General features: G+C 52.0%; 1 protein-coding gene across 1 annotated transcript; it reads left to right on the top strand.

Annotated features, from left to right (window-relative positions):
• TFAP2E (transcription factor AP-2 epsilon) lies at positions 1-16,890 on the top strand (the record flags this gene model as incomplete). The annotated part of the gene is made up of 7 exons (XM_079697925.1): positions 1-27; positions 352-831; positions 1,422-1,473; positions 12,402-12,624; positions 13,991-14,109; positions 14,662-14,803; positions 16,608-16,890. 7 exons carry the CDS (start codon positions 1-3, stop codon positions 16,888-16,890), a joined length of 1,326 nt encoding a protein of 441 aa, XP_079554051.1.
• Between the last annotated feature and the right edge of the window lie 2,298 nt (positions 16,891-19,188).

Here is a 19,188-nt window from a genome sequence, read left to right on the forward strand (position 1 = left end):
ATGCTGGTGCACACTTACTCCGCCATGGTGAGTAGTCTCGGGCCCGGGGACACCGGGGCGTACCGGGCCGGGGATCCGGGAGCCTGAGTGCTGGACCTTCCGAACCTCCTCCTCCAACGAAATTTCGGAGGGAGGGGGCCACAGCGACTCCGCCCGCTGAGAACTGTGCGCGCCGGAGACCGCTGTCCCCAGCCCAAGGCTCCCGCGCCCACGGGTCATTCAGAGATAGACCTCGGGCCTCGGGAAGCGGGCAGGACGGCAGCTGGCCCCTCGGGAGCTGAGGAGGGTCCTTTCGGGCTGGGTCCTTTCAGCTGCCGATGGGCCGCCTAACGCGCCCCTCTTCTTCCCCAGGAGCGCCCCGACGGGCTGGGCGCAGCGGCTAGCGGGGCCCGCCTGTCGTCGCTGCCCCAGGCGGCCTACGGGCCGGCGCCGCAGCTCTGCCACACGCCGACCGCCGCCGCCGCTGACTTCCAGCCGCCCTACTTCCCGCCGCCCTACCCGCAGCCGCCACTGCCCTACGGCCAGGCGTCCGACGCCGCCTCCGCCTTTCCCCACCTGGCCGGGGACCCGTACGGTGGCCTGGCGTCCCTGGTACAGCCGCAGCCTCCGCAGGCTGCCTGGGCCGCGCCCCGCGCCGCCGCCCGCGCCCACGACGAGCCGCCCGGCCTGCTGGCGCCGCCCGCCCGCGCCCTGGGCCTCGACCCGCGCCGCGACTACACCGCCGCTGTGCCGCGGCTTCTGCACGGCCTGGCAGACGGCGCGCACAGCCTGGCAGACGCGCCCCTCGGCCTTCCCGGACTGGCGGTGCCGCCGGGCCTGGAGGACCTGCAGGTGAGGCCCGAAGGGTCCGGGATGGGCCAGCATCTGCTGCGGTGACTTAGAACCTGGCTGGAGGCAAAGAGTGACCAATGCAGGAACCCGGCTTTTCTCCCAGCCTGCCACTTCTTGCTCGTGACTCCCAGGATGCGTCCCACGTCCTGAGTTAGACGCTGCCTGGCCTTTCGGGTGGCCTGACACTGAGTCCGTGAGCAGGTGCCTGGATGGCGGCGACCCTTCGCCGAGTAAATGGGCAGAGGCCGAACCACTTTTGTCCCTCTCCGCTCGGCAACGTAGGGAACCTATGCCCAGTCGCGGTCTACTGGAGCAGCCTGTGCCTGGAGCGAAGCGAAGTGGAGGAGTTGCCTGTCTAAGGTTCCAAAATGCCCTTTTTGCACGGCATGGCGAGGCACCCAGGGCTCCAACTCAGCCGCAAATGGTGGAGCGCCGGTGAATCCTGGTCCCGCCCGTCGCCGGCCGCAGGCTGACGGGTGGTGCGCGCTGGGTGAAGCAGACAGGACAGGGACCGGGGACAGCAGGGGCTTGGGAAGCGAAAGGAGACTAGATCTACAAGCGCCCTTACCACCACCCTGTCCTATTTGCAGGCCATGGACGAGCCGGGAATGAGCCTTCTGGACCAGTCCGTGATCAAGAAAGGTAAGGAATGGCGTGCATCTGCCAGGGCAGAACCGGGCGAAATGGTGCAGGCCCCGGCACACAGACCCAGTTTCTTCCCCTGTGGCGCGTCCCTCCTGTGCATCGCCAAGCTCACTCTTTACCAAGGCAAGGGCACTCTTTTGGATCTGGAGTTAATTTGCAAAACGAGTTAAACCACTTCTCTGTTTCCTAAGAGGTGTTAATGGGAGTGCTATTCCCATGGATGTCGTCAAATGATTTCCACTTTACCAAGCCTTACCATTTCCTAGCCTGTCTGGTGCTTTCTGCCTCTCCCTTCCTAGCAGGGCCTTGGGGGCCTTGAGGTTTCCCTAGGGAATTTTTCCTCCATTTGGGAGCCTCTTTCAGCAGTTTAGGATTAGGGGAGCTGGTGTGTGACTATTGTGTCAGGCTGTGTGCAGGAGGATCAGGGCTTGGGCGTTGGTGTCCATGTGAGTTTGGGATCCTGTACATGTCTCTATGTTGCTTTCCCAGTATTTCTTGGTGTCTCTTGCTGTGAGTGTGTGACATGTGTGTGTTATGTTGGTGTAATTTCCATGTGTTTGGGGGTCAGGGTCCCTGTGGTATCCCAGAATTTGTTCTTTGGCACTGAAGATCTTTAAGCATGTAGGGGTGCTCCCTGTGCATTTTCAGGATGTTTGTGTCTCTCTGCCCTTGGAAAAGCCAGGGGTTTGAGATCTGCCCTCCAGTGAATTTTCAGGCCTGTGAGTTCTGACTGTGACAGGGAAAGGTGAGAAAGACAGATTCAGAGAGGCCCAGGGATACATTTGGGGCAGGTGCAGAGAGGAATATGGAGGCACAGACAAGCCCGCTGTACCTGGGGCAGGCACTGCTCCCCTGGGATTGGCTCAAGTTGTTTTTCAAACAAGTGAATTCAAGCCTGGGCTCTGTTTGCCCTTCTTGAGTCCCGGGGAGGTGGTGGTGGTGGGGAGCTGGATTTCAAGAGTTGAGGCTGAGTTACCTGGGGCTGGGAGTTAGCAGGACCACCTGGTGTACGTGTGGGGAAGATGAGGAGACAGGCCTCCCAGAACTTGGGAGAAGGGAGCTCCAGGTATTGGGGCTGTTACCTGGAGCTGGGGGTTTGGGGAGGCTGCCTGCAGCCCGGGCAGAGGTGTACACTCAGAGCCAGCTCTTTGCTGGCGGCCGCTGCCTTGCTTTAGTGGATTTTTTTTGAACCCGACAGAAGCGAGAGCTCGGTCTGCAGCGGCAACAGCCTACCGCTGTGCTGTCACCCGGAGATTCAACCATGGTCTTGGTCCCCAGTTCTGACTCCTGCCCGGGCCCCACAGGCTACGGGGGCTCAGGCTCACTGACTCCCTCCGGGAGGCCAGGACCTTGCATTTTGGGAAGGAGCTTGGGGATTTCTGCCCTGGGGAAGGGTAGAAGGATCAGGTGGGGCTCTGAGTACCTTAAACCCCAATCCCCTGGCCAGAGCCAGGACAAAAGACTGGCTACCAAGAAGGAACCAAAATTGCCTCGAGTTAGTTTCTCTCAAAGGACATCAGCTTTCATAAATCCCGGGTCCTAGGGGTGCGCCGGGATCCCCAAAGAACACAGTGAGTGCAGCCGGGACTGTCCCGAGTGCTGCGCACGGGCTCCGGCGGGTGGGGGGTGGACGTGGGCGCTGGTGCTGTGCTGTTCGGGATGTCGCCGACGCGGGCGCGCACACCGGCCGGACACCAGTGTCAGCCCGTCGGTGGCCCAGTGGAGCCCGGCGACCTGAGCTGGGGACTGCGCCCTGGGGGCCCCAACCCGGACGTCGAGTCACAGCCCGGAGCAATGCAGCAAAGGGGGAGGGGCGAGAGCCGGGGCTCCCAACGGAAGGAAGAGGCTGGTTCCTGAGTCGCGAGCTTGTCCTTCGGCTGGCGTGGCGAGCCTTTGAGGAGGGGAGAGGGTCATTGCGGCAGAGCCGATCTGCGAGGTCGGGACGTCGGGGCGGGGTGCGTGCGCGGGCGACCCAGCTGTGGCTAAGCAGGTGGCCCGGTTGGAGCCCTGCGCCCTAGAGCCTCCACGCCCCACGCGGCGGGTCATTTTCGTTCGGGCCCTCCGCAGTCACTGCGGAACTCCGGCCACGCCGCCAGCCACTTGGGCGCAGCTGATTAGCATCCTTCTTCGCCCTCAGGCCTTCTGAAGGCATCGGGAGCCCCGGTCGAGTCCTGAAGTCCTCTGGCACCTGCCAGGGGCGGTGGAGGACCATCCCACTCAGACCCGGGCCCTGGAATTATAGAAGGTCGTTCTTGGCTAGCTGAAGCAAAGGATTCATTCCTCCAGCTCCTCCCGGCCCTGGCGGGAGGGGCAGCTGTGTCACGGGCGGTTGGAGTCCTAGGCTGTGAAAGGGAGGTGGCCTCAGCCCTACACCAGAAGCAGCCTTGCTACCGCAGGGAGGCCTCGGGTCTCGACTTCGACAGTGCGTCCAGGGAGGTTGTAAAATCTTCCCTACTCCGGGCAGGGGAGGGGAGGCGAAGTCCCCGCCCCACCACACACTTCCAGGTCGGCAGCCCGTTGTAGCCAGGGCTGCGGGGGCAAGGATGGCAGATGGGGCGGAGGCTGACCCGAAGGGAAGTGGGGAGCCCTCAATTTTCTGCCCACATTTGTCACTTTCAGTTTTGTGACTTGTCCTAGGGGCACAGAAAGCAGGCGGCACTGGCCTGAGAGACAGACATGGACAGGAATATTTCCCAGCCAAGAAAGGCAGTGAACAGGGTCTGTATACCTTGTAGTGGGAGCTCAGAAGAGGAGCAGTGAGTGCCTGAACTTGGGAGGCTTCCTGAGGGAGAGACAGCAGGGGGCTCAGTAGGTGCTCAGGAGATTTGTTGAATGAACGGTTCTGAAGTCTGAGTGCATTTGGAGAGGGGGTAAGGGGTGTACAAAGGTCCGAGCTACTTTCGCTCCACCAGGAACAGCACGTGCGTATGCCCTCTCTTTGGAAAGCCAGACAGGTTTAAAAAGGTTAAACATCTCCGTGGGTTTCAGGATATACAGTCACAGCTGGAGGGGAGTGGTTTGGGGATGAGAATTGAGATAGTCCTCCTTTCCTCCGAGGAGAGTGGGTAGTTGCCTAATTGGGGGTGGGGAATCCCTCTCTGCTGAGCTCTGTTGTCCAGTCTCAGGACAGGGGATGATGTAAATTCTCTGCTCTCCCTGGATCTGGGGAAAGAAAAGGGAGATGGGGAGTTTCTGGGCTTCCAAGTGAATCTACAAGCAGGGCCAGGACTGGGGTGAGGTAAGTGAGGAACTCACCTGAGGCAAGATTTAGGAGGGCGCCTAAAAGCTCAGTAATCAAGATAAATAATACATCTTGGTGCACTATGTTTAAAATTTTTTAATGCAAAAAATATCCACAATAAACGAAATATCAAAATTTACGTAAAGATGGAATCTGACCCTGCACTTCTACAACCCTGCCTCACTTGCCTCCCAGGCTACCATTGGCCCCAGAATGAGACTAAAAAACTGGTGCCCATGCAGATAGACTGTGGACTGTACCTGAGGGCAGCATAGAGCAGGGCAGTGAATGGTAGCAGTTATATTTAAAAGAAACCCTCTAGGGGAGAGGGAAGAGGGGAGGGGAAAGATACGAGTAGGGGATTAAGAGGTACAAACTTACTATGTATAAAGTAAATAAGCTACAAGGATATATTGTACAACACAGGGAACATAGCCATTATTTTATAATAACTATAAGTGGAATATATCTTTAAAAATTGTCAATCATTATGTTGTACACTTGCAACTTATATAATATTGTACATCAACTATACCTCAATTAAAAAAATAAAAATTAAAAATAAAAGAAACCCTCTAGCAGTTGGTGAGAAGGAAACTTAACCAGCAGGTCCCACTGGGGAGATGAGGGGACTCAAGTGGGCTGGGAGGAGGGTCACGACCCCTCCTGTCTGCCTTCCTCCTGCTGCCCCTTCCCCCCAGGCTTTGGACCAGTGGTACCTTAAGTGTGGTCTAAGGAACCACATGCATCAAATCCCCGGGGGTGCTTGTTAAAAAATGCAGATTTCCTGGGCACCATTTCACATCTACTGAATGAGAATCCCTGGAATTATGGCCCTGGAACCTCATTTCTTTAACTGATTGATTGAAGTAAAATGTACATACCTGAAATTCACCCATTGGAAAAGTACAGTTCGATGATTTTTAGTAAATTTATAGAGTTGTGTAACCATTACTACAGTGTGTTTTAAGACATTTCCAACACCCCCCAAAATTCCTCCATTCCCAATTGCAATTAATTCCCACTCCAGGCCTTAGGCAATGACTGATCTGCTTTCTATCTATATGTTTGCACATACTGGACATGTTATATAAATGTGCTGACTTTTGCATCTAGCTTCTTGTACTTATAATGTTTTTGAGATTCATCTGTGTTGTAGGCTGTATCAGTAGATCATTCCTTTTTTATTGGTTAGTAGTACTCCATTGTGTGGATGTAACACATTTTGTTTATTCATTCGTCAGTTGATGGACACTGGGGTTGTTTCCACTTTTTGGCTAGGATAAATAATGCTGCTATGATCATTTACACGCATGTCTTTGTGTGGACATACGTTTTCACCGCTCTTGAACTCCTAGGAGTGGAATGTCTGGATTTTATGGTAAGTTTGTCTTTAATTTTTTAAAGAAACTCCCAAGCTGTTTTCTAAAATGGCTGTACTGTTTTACATTCCCACCAAGAAAGTGTGAGAGTTTCAGTTTCTCCACATCGTCATCTGCACTTGATATGTCTCTTTTTGATTACAGCCTTCCTGATGGTACCTCAGTATCCTTTTTTTTTTTTTTTTTTTTTTTTGCGGTATGCGGGCCTCTCACTGCTGCGGCCTCTCCCGCTGCGGAGCACAGGCTCTGGACGTACGGGCCCAGCCGCTCCGCGGCATGCGGGATCCTCCCGGACCGGGGCACGAACCCGCGTCCCCTGCATCGGCAGGCGGACTCCCAACCACTGCGCCACCAGGGAAGCCCTCAGTATCCTTTTAATTTGCATTTCCCTAATGACTAATGATGCTGAGCACTTTTCCATGTGCTTACTAGCCATTCATATATCATTTTAAGTGAAATGTCTACTCACATATTTTGGACATTTTCTACTTGGGTTGTATATCTTACTATTGGATTATAAGAATTCTTCATGTATTCTGGATACACATCCCTGATAAGATATAGGATTTGCAAATATTTTCTTCAAGTCTATGGTTTGTCTTTTCATTTTCTTAATAGTGTCTTTTCAGGTGCAAAAGTTTTTGATTTTGATGAAATCCAGTTTATCATTATTTTCTTTTATGGATCATGCTTTTGGTGTTATATTAGGAACTCTTTGCCTAACCCAAGGTCATGAAGATTTTTCTCCTATATTTTCTTCTAGAAAGACTCGCAATTTTAACCAACTTTCCAACAGAGTCTATTGCACACTCCCCAGAATCAGTGGTCAGACCATATCTACCACCTGTGGACAGAGTGTGTAGACTTGTGTGTGTGTGAGTCTTGTCTGATAGATTGGCTAACTAGGAGCTCTGTCTGTAGGACACTCCTATGTCTGTAGGAGTGTGTACGTGTGAATGGCTTCTGCGTTCATGACCAGGGGGACACCATGGGTAGACCACTTCAGCTTTAGGACTCACTGTGGTGTGGGAGACAAACACTGGTCCCTGCTTTGCAATCTGTGCTAGTTAATTCCCACCTTCGTGACTGCTCCTGTCCCAGGCTACCTGCTTCCCTAACCCTGGCCTCCAAACCTCTGTCATTTCTGAAGGAAGAAGCTCTGAGGAAAAGGGTACAGACAAGTGGGGAAAGCAACAATGTCTGTAATTCGTATACACAAACACATGTCCACCTCTCATGTGCTACATTAGCCACACCTATGTTTGCATAAATCTGGCATATACTATATGTTTAAATGTATCAGCAGGAGCAAAAGCACTTGCAGATATCCTTATGCACATTGCCACATTCTTGCAACAGTCGAGCAGAGCCTATGTGTATATAGCTGGGGCTCGGTATTTGTTGTTGAGTAAGTGTACATATGCACAGTCTCACCCTCAGTGCTCTATGGCAGGGCATGTAGTTTTTATGTATAGACGTTTGTGTGACATGTGTACTCACATATGTCCCTGTTTGTACATGCGCAAACAACTTCACCCAGCTTTGGTCTCTCTCCCCTCTCACAGTGCCTGGCCTCAGGGGTCCCCAGATTTTAATAAAAGCTGGATAGAGGAGGCTGCTGGGGGAGAGAAGAATTTTCTGTTCCTCTGACCATTCCCTCTGGCTAGGAGTCATGGGAGAGAGGACAGTCACTTTGCCCTTCTTGTTAATTTATTAATTCATAGTTTTAGTTTTTTAAGTCGAGCTTGAGGTATAATTTACGTATAGTACAGTTCACCCTTTTTAGATGTGCATTTCTATGAATTTTGACAAATGTAAACATATAGTCAAGATATGAAATATGTTAGAGAATGGTTCCATCACCCCAGAAAGTCCCCTCAAGGCAGAGGGACACAGGTGATGAGGGAGCCCAGCCCGTGCACAGGCCTGGGAGACACTGGGGTCGGGGGTGGCATGGCTGTTATTGCGTGTCCCGTGTCAGTGTGTCTGTTGGGTCAGGACATTCTTGCTCCTCACTCTGGGGCAGAGGCTGGGATGAGGATAAGGGGAGTGAGGCGGGGTCGTGCAAGAGCAGGATCGGAGCCTGCTTCTATTTACATTTTTGATATTTTGTCACCGTGGATTTTTACATTAATTTTTACTTTGAAAAATACTGCATTAAAATACTGTTTGTCTTGATTGCTGAGTTGTTTGGTGCCTCCTTAAATTTTGCACCCAAGACAAGCGCCTCACCTGCCTCACCCTAGTTTTGGCCCTGCTCTGGGGACAGGGAACTTGCCTGGGGTAGGGTGCGTGCTGCTACTCTCCCCACCTCCCCCGACCTCTTCACTTCTCCCACTCAGCCCCATCCATGACCTGTTGGCCCTTCCCTGGTGCCTGAATAGGGATGACCCAGGGAGGAAGGGCAGTTTTACCATCAATTGCTAAAAAAGGAATGAGGTTCCCTTACCGACCCTCCCCCACCCCCACCCTGTGCATATATTGGCTGTGAGCCTTCACTTTTTCTCCCATTCCACGTTTCAAGGGCCCTTGCTTCCCTCATTTATTCCACATTCACTGACACTCCTTGTGCCAAGACCCTGCTCTCAGGCACTCCCAGTTGGTGGGGAAGACAGAGGAGGAAGCAGACATGAGGTTCAGTGTGGTAAGGACAGCGACAGAGGGTGAAAAGGAGCAGGGGGTGAGGGCTTAGGAAGCTTTGCATTGGGGGGGGTGCCCGGACTGAGGCTTGAGAAGGAGGAGGCCCCGCTTAGTAAAATGGAGAAGGGCGCCTGAGACAGACAGCAAGCAGTTCTGCGGGGCTTAAAGAGCCCACACGCTGGTGAGCTAGTCGTCCCGCATCCCAGGTGGTGCTTCACACGTTCCCTGTGACCTGTCCTGGGTTTTTTAATTTTTGAATCAGTTGCCAATGTTTAAAAATCCAGGGACTTCCCTGGCGGTCCAGTGGTTAGGATGCTTCCATTGCAGGGCGCATGGGTTCAATTCCTGGTCGGGGAACTAAGATCCCACAAGCTGCACAGTGAGGCCAAAATATAATAATAATAAAATAATAATAAAGTAAAAATCCAGAGATTTCACCTAGAAATCTCAAATCCTTGTCTCACCAGCAAAAACAAAAACAAAAACCAAACAAACCAAGCGTTCCAGCAATGTTGGTGTATCCTGCAGGGGAACACTCGGCCAAGTAGCAGGTCTCCCACATCTCACTTACTTATGTTAACTCCTGTGCTCCCCTCTTTGAAGTCTAGAACTGTGCTGTCCACTGTGGGAGCCACGGGCCATGTGTGGCTATTGAGCACTTGAAATGTGGCTAGTCCGAATTAGGATGGGCTATAACTGTAAAATACGTGTTGAATTTTGAGGACCAAGTACAAGAAAAGAATGTAAAATAGCTCATTAAGGGATTCCCTGGTGGCACAGTGGTTGAGAATCCGCCTGCCAATGCATGGGGCATGGGTTCAAGCCCTGGTCTGGGAAGATCCCACATGCTGCGGAGAAACTAAGCCCATGCACCACAACTACTGAGCCTGTGCTCTAGAGCCCACGAGCCACAACTACTGAAGCCCGTGCTCCACAAGAGAAGCCACCACAATGAGAACCTCGCACACAGCAACGAAGAGTAGCCCCCGCTCGCCACAACCAGAGAAAAGCCCACGAGCAGCAATGAAGACCCAATGCAACCAAAAATAAAATTTTAAAAAAAGCTCATTAATAATTTTTAAAATATCGATTGTATGTTTCAGTGATAATATTTTTATTTTTTATTTATTTAAAAAAATTTTAAATTTTTATTATTTTTTTTTTTTGGCTGTGTTGGGTCTTTGTTGCTGCATGCGGGCTTTCCCTAGTTGCAGTGAGCGGGGGCTACTCTTTGTTGCGGTGCATGGGCTTCTCACTGCGGTGGCTTCTCTTGTTGAGGAGCATGGGCTCTAGGCGCACAGGCTTCAGTAGTTGTGGCTCGCAGGCTCTAGAGTTCAGGCTTAGTAGTTGTGGCTTAGCTGCTCCGCGGCATGTGGGATCTTCCTGGACCAGGGCTCGAACCCGTGTCCCCTGCATGGGCAGGTGTATTCTTAACCACTGTGCCGCCAGGGAAGTCCTGATAATATTTTTATATATGGGGTAAGTAAAATATATTAAAATTGGTATCAACATGTTTCTTACTTTTTAAAAATAGGGCTACCAGAAAATATAAATTTATATATGTGGCTTACAGTATATTTGTATTGGTCAGTGTGGGTCGAGAGCCTAAAGAGCAGATGGAGGACCAGGCAAAAGGGGTAGGCACGGCCGGACCACAAAGGAGGGTGAAGGTGGGCATTATGACAGTTAAGAATGTGAACTTTAAAGTCCATTGTGAGAGGTCAAGACCCATGTCTGCTCCTTATTGCTGTACTATCTTAACTTCTTTGAACTTTTAGTTTCTTCATCTTTAAATGCGGACAGAAAATAGCATCTCCACAGAGCTGTTAATGTGAAGCACTTGTTATATAGTTGGCACTCACTGAAGGACAGGCAGCATCATTCTGCTCAGCTATGGAGCTGGAATTTAATTCTCAGGCACTGACGGGTTCTAGGCTGGGGAGTGACGGGTGTTTCAGAAAGATCCCTCTGGAGCAGGGGCTGTGCAGAAATGCAGGTGGGAAATGAGTGAGCATCCCTGTACACCTGGAGAAGTGGCTGCATCCAGGGCACATGGAGAAAAGAAAGCCCTAGTACCTGGTGATGGATGGGATGTGGTGGGAGAGGGCAGTGTGGAGGGCCTCACTGAGGTTTCTAGCTGGGCGATGGGATGGAGGGTTTGAATGTGCATCCAGACAGGGAAAAGCTGGAGGGGCTCTGCCAGGCCAGGGACTGGGCCAGCCTTGCTTACCTCTGCCTTCCCAAGGCTTAGCACAGTTCCTGGCACACAGGTGCTCAGCAAATATTTGCCAGATGACTGGAGGGCCAAGTGCTGCCTTTGATACCATAGTCCAGGGCTTGCTACTGGTACTAAGTCTACCAGCTGTGTGATCTCAGGCACATTACTTCACCTCTCTGGGCTTCAGTCTCCTCATCTGTAAAAGGGGAATAATAAACATAGCCCCCTGGTGGGTTGTTCTGAGGATTCAGTGAGGTTATCTGTATGGTGAGTGCTCAGTGACTACTGGCCTCAGGCTCCCCACTTGATCCCCCTCCCCAAACACACAAGGCCTGCCTTTTCTACCAAGGCTCTCACTTCCTTGAAAGAAGAGAAGCCCAAGGGGAAGCAAGTGCCTCAGTCATTCTCCCTTCCCCCTGAGGCTTAGCAGGAGAATGGAGGTTAGACTGCAGGAAGAACTTTCTTTTAGAGCTAAGAGTGTCCAAATGGGTGTTCAAAAATAAACTTCTCGGGCTTCCCTGGTGGCGCAGTGGTTGCGAGTCCACCTGCCGATGCAGGGGACGCGGGTTCGTGCCCCGGTCCGGGAAAAATCCCACATATCGTGGAGCGGCAGGGCCCGTGAGCCATGGCCGCTGAGCCTGCGCGTCCGGAGCCTGTGCTCCGCAACGGGAGAGGCCACAACAGTGAGAGGCCCACACCGCAAAATAAATAAATAAATAAATAAATAAACTTCTCAGATTTCCTTCCCTGTCCTTCACAGATATTAGTAGATAATTAGAAAGCATTTGGGGGAGGGGGTGATAGGGTGTGTCTCTTCATTCTTGGTCTCCTTGAGCATCCCAGAATGACTTGGCAGGAAAGGGGCCAGGGCTGGAGGCCTAATGGGGCCATAACTTCCCTGTCCCTGGGATGTGGGAGTCCAAGGCCCCTAGGCCTTTCACTGATCTGGGGTTGTGGGTGAGACATGGGGATCACAAGTGAGCGGGGGTCATCCGGGATCGCTTGTGATTGCGCAGATCGGCTGGGCTCTGCTGCAGTGACCAGGAATCCTGCCTCCAGCTCATACTCCATTTCCTTATTTCCAACTCCCTCTCTGATTACACAGGGCAAAACTCCAAGACTGCTGAAGTTGTTTGAGTTTTAACAGGGAACCAGCCTGACTCAGTGAAAGAACAGGGGTTCAAGAGCTAGAGAATGTTGGGTTTAGTGTCTACCACCCATTAGCTGAGTGAGCTAGAGCGAGTCATGTTAACCTCACTGTGCTTCAGTCTCTTCCCTTGTAGAGCAGGGATAGTAGAAGCTCCTTCCAAAAGGTGCTGGGACATACAGATGCAGCTGTGTGTGCACAGCATGCTGCTCATGCCACAGCTGGCTAGTGCCCATGTCCGCTGGTCCCTGGCTCAGTGTTGTCTCTCTCTCCCTTGCTCTTGCTTCTGCTTCACAGTCCCCATCCCCTCCAAAGCCAGCAGCCTTTCGGCCCTCTCATTGGCCAAAGACAGCTTGGTTGGCGGCATCACGAACCCCAGTGAGGTCTTCTGCTCCGTGCCAGGCCGGCTCTCTCTGCTCAGCTCGACGTCCAAGTACAAGGTGACAGTGGGGGAGGTCCAGCGGCGACTCTCACCTCCCGAGTGCCTCAATGCCTCTCTCCTGGGTGGTGTCCTTCGCAGGTAGGAAGGCCAGCCCACAACTTCCTGCACAGTGTCAAAGCTAAAATGTGTGGTCGTTTCAGACTTTCTCAGGGGATCGGAGAGGGGCCGGCCCCACCCCAGGCCACAGGGTCATCTCCACCTCAGTCTCCCTGGGGGATTGTGCTTGCTCTCTGGGCAGGCCTAGGTCCTCAGCAGCTCCCATGGGTCTGTGGGCTTGGGGGTCGTGGGTAGAGAGGAGCCTGGGTACAGAGAAGGGATGGAGGACTCACCCGCATTGGGCACGACGGACAAGGCTGGGTCTGGGGAAGGGAGAGTGCCATCTTCACCCCATCCCTCAGGAAAAGGATCCCCAGGGCCTAAGGCCCATTCCCTGTGTCAGTATAGGCCTCTCTGGTGCGTGTGTTTTGGGGTGGGGAGCATGGGGTCCATGGTTTGTCTTCATAGTTGTGTCTGTCTCTCTCTGTGCATGTCCTTGTGCCTGGGTAGGGTATTTCTGCTTCAGGGCTATGAGCTTTGATATGTTGGAGGATAGTGTTTGTGTGTATGCATGTGTGTGTATATGTGGTGTAGGAGTGGCCGGGAGTATATGTTTCCGTGTGAGTTTCTTGTGTTATCTTTAGTGAGATGTGTTGGTTACAGTGTTCTACTCTGTGTGAGTGTGTATGTTGTGTGTGTGTGACTGCATGAGCACGTGGAGCTAGACATATGTGTGTTTACTGGTCTGTACCTTTGTGTGGGGCTGCACCTGTGCAGGTGTGGGAGTATCTCCTTATTCCTGGTCTCTTTGAGCATCCCAGAGCGGCTTGTATGAGTCTGTGAATGTCTGTACAAATGTGCCTGGGATCCTGACTTGGTGTGAACATGTGTCTCTGTGTCCCTGGGTGTTTGAGTCTGTGTGTCTGTCTCTATTGGTGTGTGTGTCTCTATTCTTGGCCCTCAGTGTGTGTTCATCTGTGTATGTGTCTATGTGCCCTTGGGCAGCTGTGTGTGTAACAGTGTCTCCCCATGTGTCTGCGTTTCCCTGTGTGTTTCAGGGTCTGTGTGTCCCTGGGTAGCTGTGTTGGTGTGCTCAGGTGGGAAAAAGGACCCTAAGATGCTGGTCCATCCTGCCCCACCTTGGGCTGTCCCTGTTATTGAGAGGATTAGGGAGAAGTGAGGGGTTCCTGGAGCTGCGTGCTAGGCCCCCCATTCCCATCTTGGCTGCAAAACCAGTGAGATTAGGAGGAGATTGGGATCAGGTAAATAGAGACCCCAGAGTGTCCCCAGGACCAGACCCAAGCCTCAGCAGGGTTGGTGGAGGCAGCAAGGCCATGTTGGGTCACTTAGCATACATGCTTCATCTTGTCTTCATAGTGTGTGTCTGTCTTTCTGTGTGCATGGCAAGGGCCAAGTCCAAGAATGGGGGCCGGTGCCTGCGGGAACGGCTGGAGAAGATTGGGCTCAATTTGCCAGCTGGTCGTCGCAAGGCCGCCAATGTGACGCTGCTGACTTCACTAGTAGAGGGTGAGGCCTGAGGGGACCTGTGTCATCCAGTGTGACTGTGTGTGGCTGTCTCTAATGCAGGAGGGTGTGTTTAGTCATGTGTGTGTTCTCTGTGCACCATGTATAAGTAAGGGGTGTGTGTGATATATGTGTACAGTCTTTAAGTGTATATGCAAGCACATGTGCATGTGCTGGTGCAGTAGAGAGCATGTGTGTGTGTGTGTGTGTGTGTGTGTATGGGGGGAAGAGTGGCCAGTGTTTGGATGTGGTAAAGAGATGAGGGGGTCAGAGTCCCTTCCTTGGAGGTTGGTGACTCTCAGCTTGATCATCTTGAGTTCAGGCTCTGGGACAACTGGTGGGCTCAGCTCCCACCCCTGAGCTCAGAGCCCATCTGAGGTAGCCCCAAGGGAGGGCAGTGGGGTTGCGTCTAGAGCTGAGAGGGGAATCAAGAAAAGATATATACAGAAGCAGGATGGCCCCAGTCAGGGGTTGGAGTGTCAAGGCCATGCTCCAGGCTCAAAGGTACACCTGGCTGTAGTGACGGCTCATCTCTCTGCCTCCCCTCCCTCCTAGGAGAGGCTGTACACCTGGCCCGAGATTTTGGCTACGTCTGTGAGACCGAGTTCCCAGCCAAGGCAGCTGCCGAGTACCTGTGCCGCCAGCATGCCGACCCTGGGGAACTGCACAGCCGCAAGAGCATGCTGCTGGCCGCCAAGTGAGTGAGGGCGCCATGCACTGGCTGTCATGGGTGCCGTGTACAGGCACATGTTGGTGCAATGCACAGACACAGACACCAAGCATGGACACAATGGATACCACTCGTGTACATGTGATGTACACATGGTACATGCAGCACTGCACACAGGCATACCTAGGTTCCATGCTGTGCACGTGACAGGGCACACATGGATACATGTGAACATATCTGGGTTCTATACATCAGCAAACACAGTGTCACAGACAGGCTTACATAAGTCCATGTGTGGGCACCACCAGCCCCAGTCCCGTCATGGGTCTGAGGTTCTCTGGCCTTGCTCCCCCTGCCTGAGCCTTGCCAATCAGCCCCTCTGCTCCAGTGACCTCCATCAGGGCACCAACACCCACCCAGACCCCTGGGTTGACCCCCCTTTGTCCTTCACAGCTGACCCCTCTGCAAGTCTCACTGATGCCTCCCTCACCACCACTCGCATGCCACCTCAACTCTGGTCTCCCAATCTCACTCCTGGACGTTCACCCCAGCGCCCCCTCTGTTCCCCCAGCCTCCCTGCACATGCACTGATCCCTACCCAAGAGCCTTCAATGGCTCCCACTGCTACTGCAATTGATTTTCAAACTAGGTTCTGTAGGGATGCCGCAGGGCCTGTTTAATGAACTGGTGTTCCATTAAGATTTAGTTTTTAGAAAGGGTCCCATTGCAAGAAGAGACAGACAAGGGGGCAGGTTTGAAAACCACCATTCTGTCAAGTCCAGCCTCCTTTGAGGGCCCCCATAAACTGGTCTGCACAAACTCCACCCACTCCAACTGACCCACTTGCTCTCTCCTGCCCTCCTGTCCTTGGGCTTGCTCTCCTGCTTAGAACATCATCCAGTCCCCCCACCTAACACAGTCCTTCAAATCACAACTCCATCCGCCCGCCTTCAAGGTTTGCTCAAGTCCCCTAGGCAGAATGGGAATCACAGACTCATGGGACTGACTCATGGGGCCTTTGAGGCTGCTCATATTGGAGCTGGAGAAACATATCTAGGGCAGGGCTCACCTCACTCATTAACCAGCTAACTCATCAAGCACTTTCTGGGTCCCAGTCATGTCTAAGCTGCTGACCAGGTTCCTTGGTGATGCAAAGGTGAGACACAAGTGATTCTCCTGCCTGAGCCACATACAGGATGCATAGAGAAATGAATATTGGCTGCAAACTGGAGATGGATTCAAATCCCAGCCTAGTCACTTGGGCAGATCATCTAACCTGTCTGAAACCACCCAGTTTCCTCTTCCATGTGATGGGAATGATAGTAACAGTATAGATTTGTTGTGAGGATTAAGTGAGATGATACATACAGTGTGCTTGGCACAGCATCCAGGCCTAAATTCATGTTCACTGCTAGCTATTATTTCAGTTATTTAAGGCAGATTCTGGATTGTTCCCCAATAATTTCATAGACAAACCTCTTGAAGCATTGGCTGTTTTGGGTGGAGGTGGCAGTAGGAGAGGGAATCAAGGAAAGTTTCCTGGATAAGGTAGGAGTTGAGCTGGACTTGGAATGATGTGGGCAGGACATCCACAGAAAAAGAAGTCGTAGGGTATTGGCATGTGCTATTTATTAGGTGTGTGATATTGGGCAAATCAGTTAACTTCTCTGAACCTTAGTTTACTTTTCTCTAACACGGGTATGATCATCATCTGTAGACTATTGGGTCAGCAATCATATACATAATGTATATGAAGTACCCAGTATGTGGTGGGTCCTTCCCTGGACTCAGACCTTTGTCCTCTAACCTCTGACCCTCCTTCTCCTACCAGGCAGATCTGCAAGGAGTTTGCAGACTTGATGGCGCAGGACCGTTCACCGCTGGGGAACACCCGCCCAGCACTCATCCTGGAGCCCGGAGTGCAGAGCTGCCTGACACACTTTAGCCTCATCACCCACGGCTTCGGCGGGCCTGCCATCTGTGCTGCCCTCACTGCCTTCCAGAACTACTTGCTGGAGTCACTCAAGGGGCTGGACAAGATGTTTCTAAGCAGTGCAGGCAGTGGGCATGATGACACCAAGGCTTCAGAGAAGGATGCCAAACTTCGGAAGTAACTGCTTCCCCCACCCCATCCCTAAGGGGCTCCCAAGGTCTGAAATGAGGTCTTTGCTCCTGGGGGTGGGCCTGACAGGATTAAAAGGTGGGGTTGGAGTCAGGCCAGAAAGAGAACATTCCTCAGAAACCCATGAGTTAGGGGTCTGGGCTGGAGTAAGGGGAGGTGGCCTCTGTGGTGGTTTGTAGATAAGGGCCCAGGCGTCTGCCTCGCGTGTGCAATTTTCTGACCCTTGACTGCTGAGAAAGGCTTGGACGGGAAATTGCATGGAAAAGCCTGGTTCTTGGGGCCAGCGCTGCCCATTAGGGTGATGGGTGCTCCTAGAGGCCAAGGCCTTGCTGTTTTTACTAACAGCAGGAGAGGAATTAACAAACCAGAGGTGCTACTGAGGAGTTGGTGCCCTTCACCCCAGAATCTCCTACCCCCAGGAAAGGGGTGCTGGCAGGAGGCCCCAGTGGGCTCTTTGGACCCCTGCCACCCTTGGAAAGAAGTGAGCAGGAGGGGCCCTCAAGGAACAGAGAAGATAAACACAAATTGGATAACTTGAATCCAGGCTGCACTTCAGTCCTGTTGCTGTCTGTCCTATTTATTTATGTTGTAATTAAATTTAAAGTTTAAAAATGTTCAGTGCAACTTATTTATCCCAATGAGTTGAGGACTCGTTTCAATGTCTTCTGCTTATGCACCAAGATGTCCAGCTGGACCAGGATGGAGAGGGTGTTTCTGCTCGCAAAGGGCTGTTGGTGGGCCGGGAGGAAACAAAGATGTCAGGGACCCCGAGGTTGTTGCTGGGATTTTGTATTTGCTGTTGTTTCTCTTGACCCTGCCGTCAATGTACCTCCCCAACTCTCAGACTGCTTTCTCATTCTCTTAATAAAACCTTTTCATTGGATATGAAGCTCTCCCTGTCCTTCTTCAGCCCAGGCCTGGATTTGCCTCCCAAGAGGGCAAGGTCATGGGGGGAGAGGCAGGGCCTGGGAATTGGGGGTGGGGGGTGGAGTGGGAGGGGAACTATAAGGGGGAAACCTCGGAAGGAGCCGTGGGCACCTCTGGGAGGGGGTACAGATGGTGGGTCTATCTGGCTTGTCAGTGTGGCTACTATTTGTGTGTGTGTGTATGTGTGTGTGTGTGTGTGTGTATGTGTGTGTGTAGTGAATCCTGGGGGGGCTGTATGTGTATTATTGTGACTTACTGGGCCTGTGTGTGAATGTGTCAGTCCAGCTATTAGGTCTATGTGATGTGTTAACATGACCGTTGGTGGTGGGTCTGTATGTGTGTCAATATGAATGCTGATGATGATTATGTGTGTCTATCTGGCTCATTCAAATCCAGCTCTTTTGTCTCCTTGAGGATTTCATTCTTGAGGCCACTTTTCTTTCCTGCACCTTTATTCTCTCCCTCTACTGAATCATCTATACTAGATCGTTCCCCAAAGGACACATATTCCATGATCTCTTACCTTACAAAACATAAATCCTTTCCCCATTTACTTCTTTTGCAGTTGGAGTTTTTAAGATTGCTACACCCCTACCTCCACTTCCTCACCCACCCCCAATTCACTCCTCAACCACTTTGTCTTCTATCCCTACCAGCCTATGGAAATCCACTCAGCAAGGTCACCAATGGCCACATGTCAAACCCAAAGGCCCTTTTTCTGAACTTAGCAGCATTTGACATGGCTAACCACTTGCTCTTCTCTGAAATTCTCTCTTCTATTTATGTCCAAAATGGAGTACTTGACTCAAGTACTCAAATCTTGACCTCGCCACCTTCTTGACCCAGTTGCTCAAGCCAGAAATTAGGGAGTCATATTTGATTCTTTCCCTACACCCAATCCATTAGAAAGTCCACATCCTTTTCTATCTCCTCTGCTACCACCCTAGTCCTCGAGACTATTACAAGTCTTCCAACTGGTCCCTCTGTTTTCACTGGTACACCTTCATACTAAAGCCCTGCAACAATCAAAACTTTGCCTACTTCTTCAGCCATATCTTAAACTATTCTCTTCATCACTCACTTTGCTCTAGCCACACTGGTTTCCTTTCTGTTCCTTAAATTACCACTTTTATGCCTCAGGGCCACTGCACTTACCATTCTCTTTGCCTGGAATTCTCTTCCCCCAGTTCTTTGTAGGTGTGCTGCCAGAGACAGATGGTCAGGTTTTTTGCAGAAATGAAAGGTCTGGGCGTCGTCTCCCAGGGGAAAGGTCCAAAGATGTGATTTCTTCTCCCAAGAAGTTTCCCTGCCTCAGCCCACACATATGAAAGGAGAATTGGAGGAAAGGCTGAAAGTATGTTCT

Source organism: Hyperoodon ampullatus (assembly GCF_949752795.1).
Source record: "Hyperoodon ampullatus genome assembly, chromosome: 2".
Taxonomy (NCBI): domain Eukaryota; kingdom Metazoa; phylum Chordata; class Mammalia; order Artiodactyla; family Ziphiidae; genus Hyperoodon; species Hyperoodon ampullatus.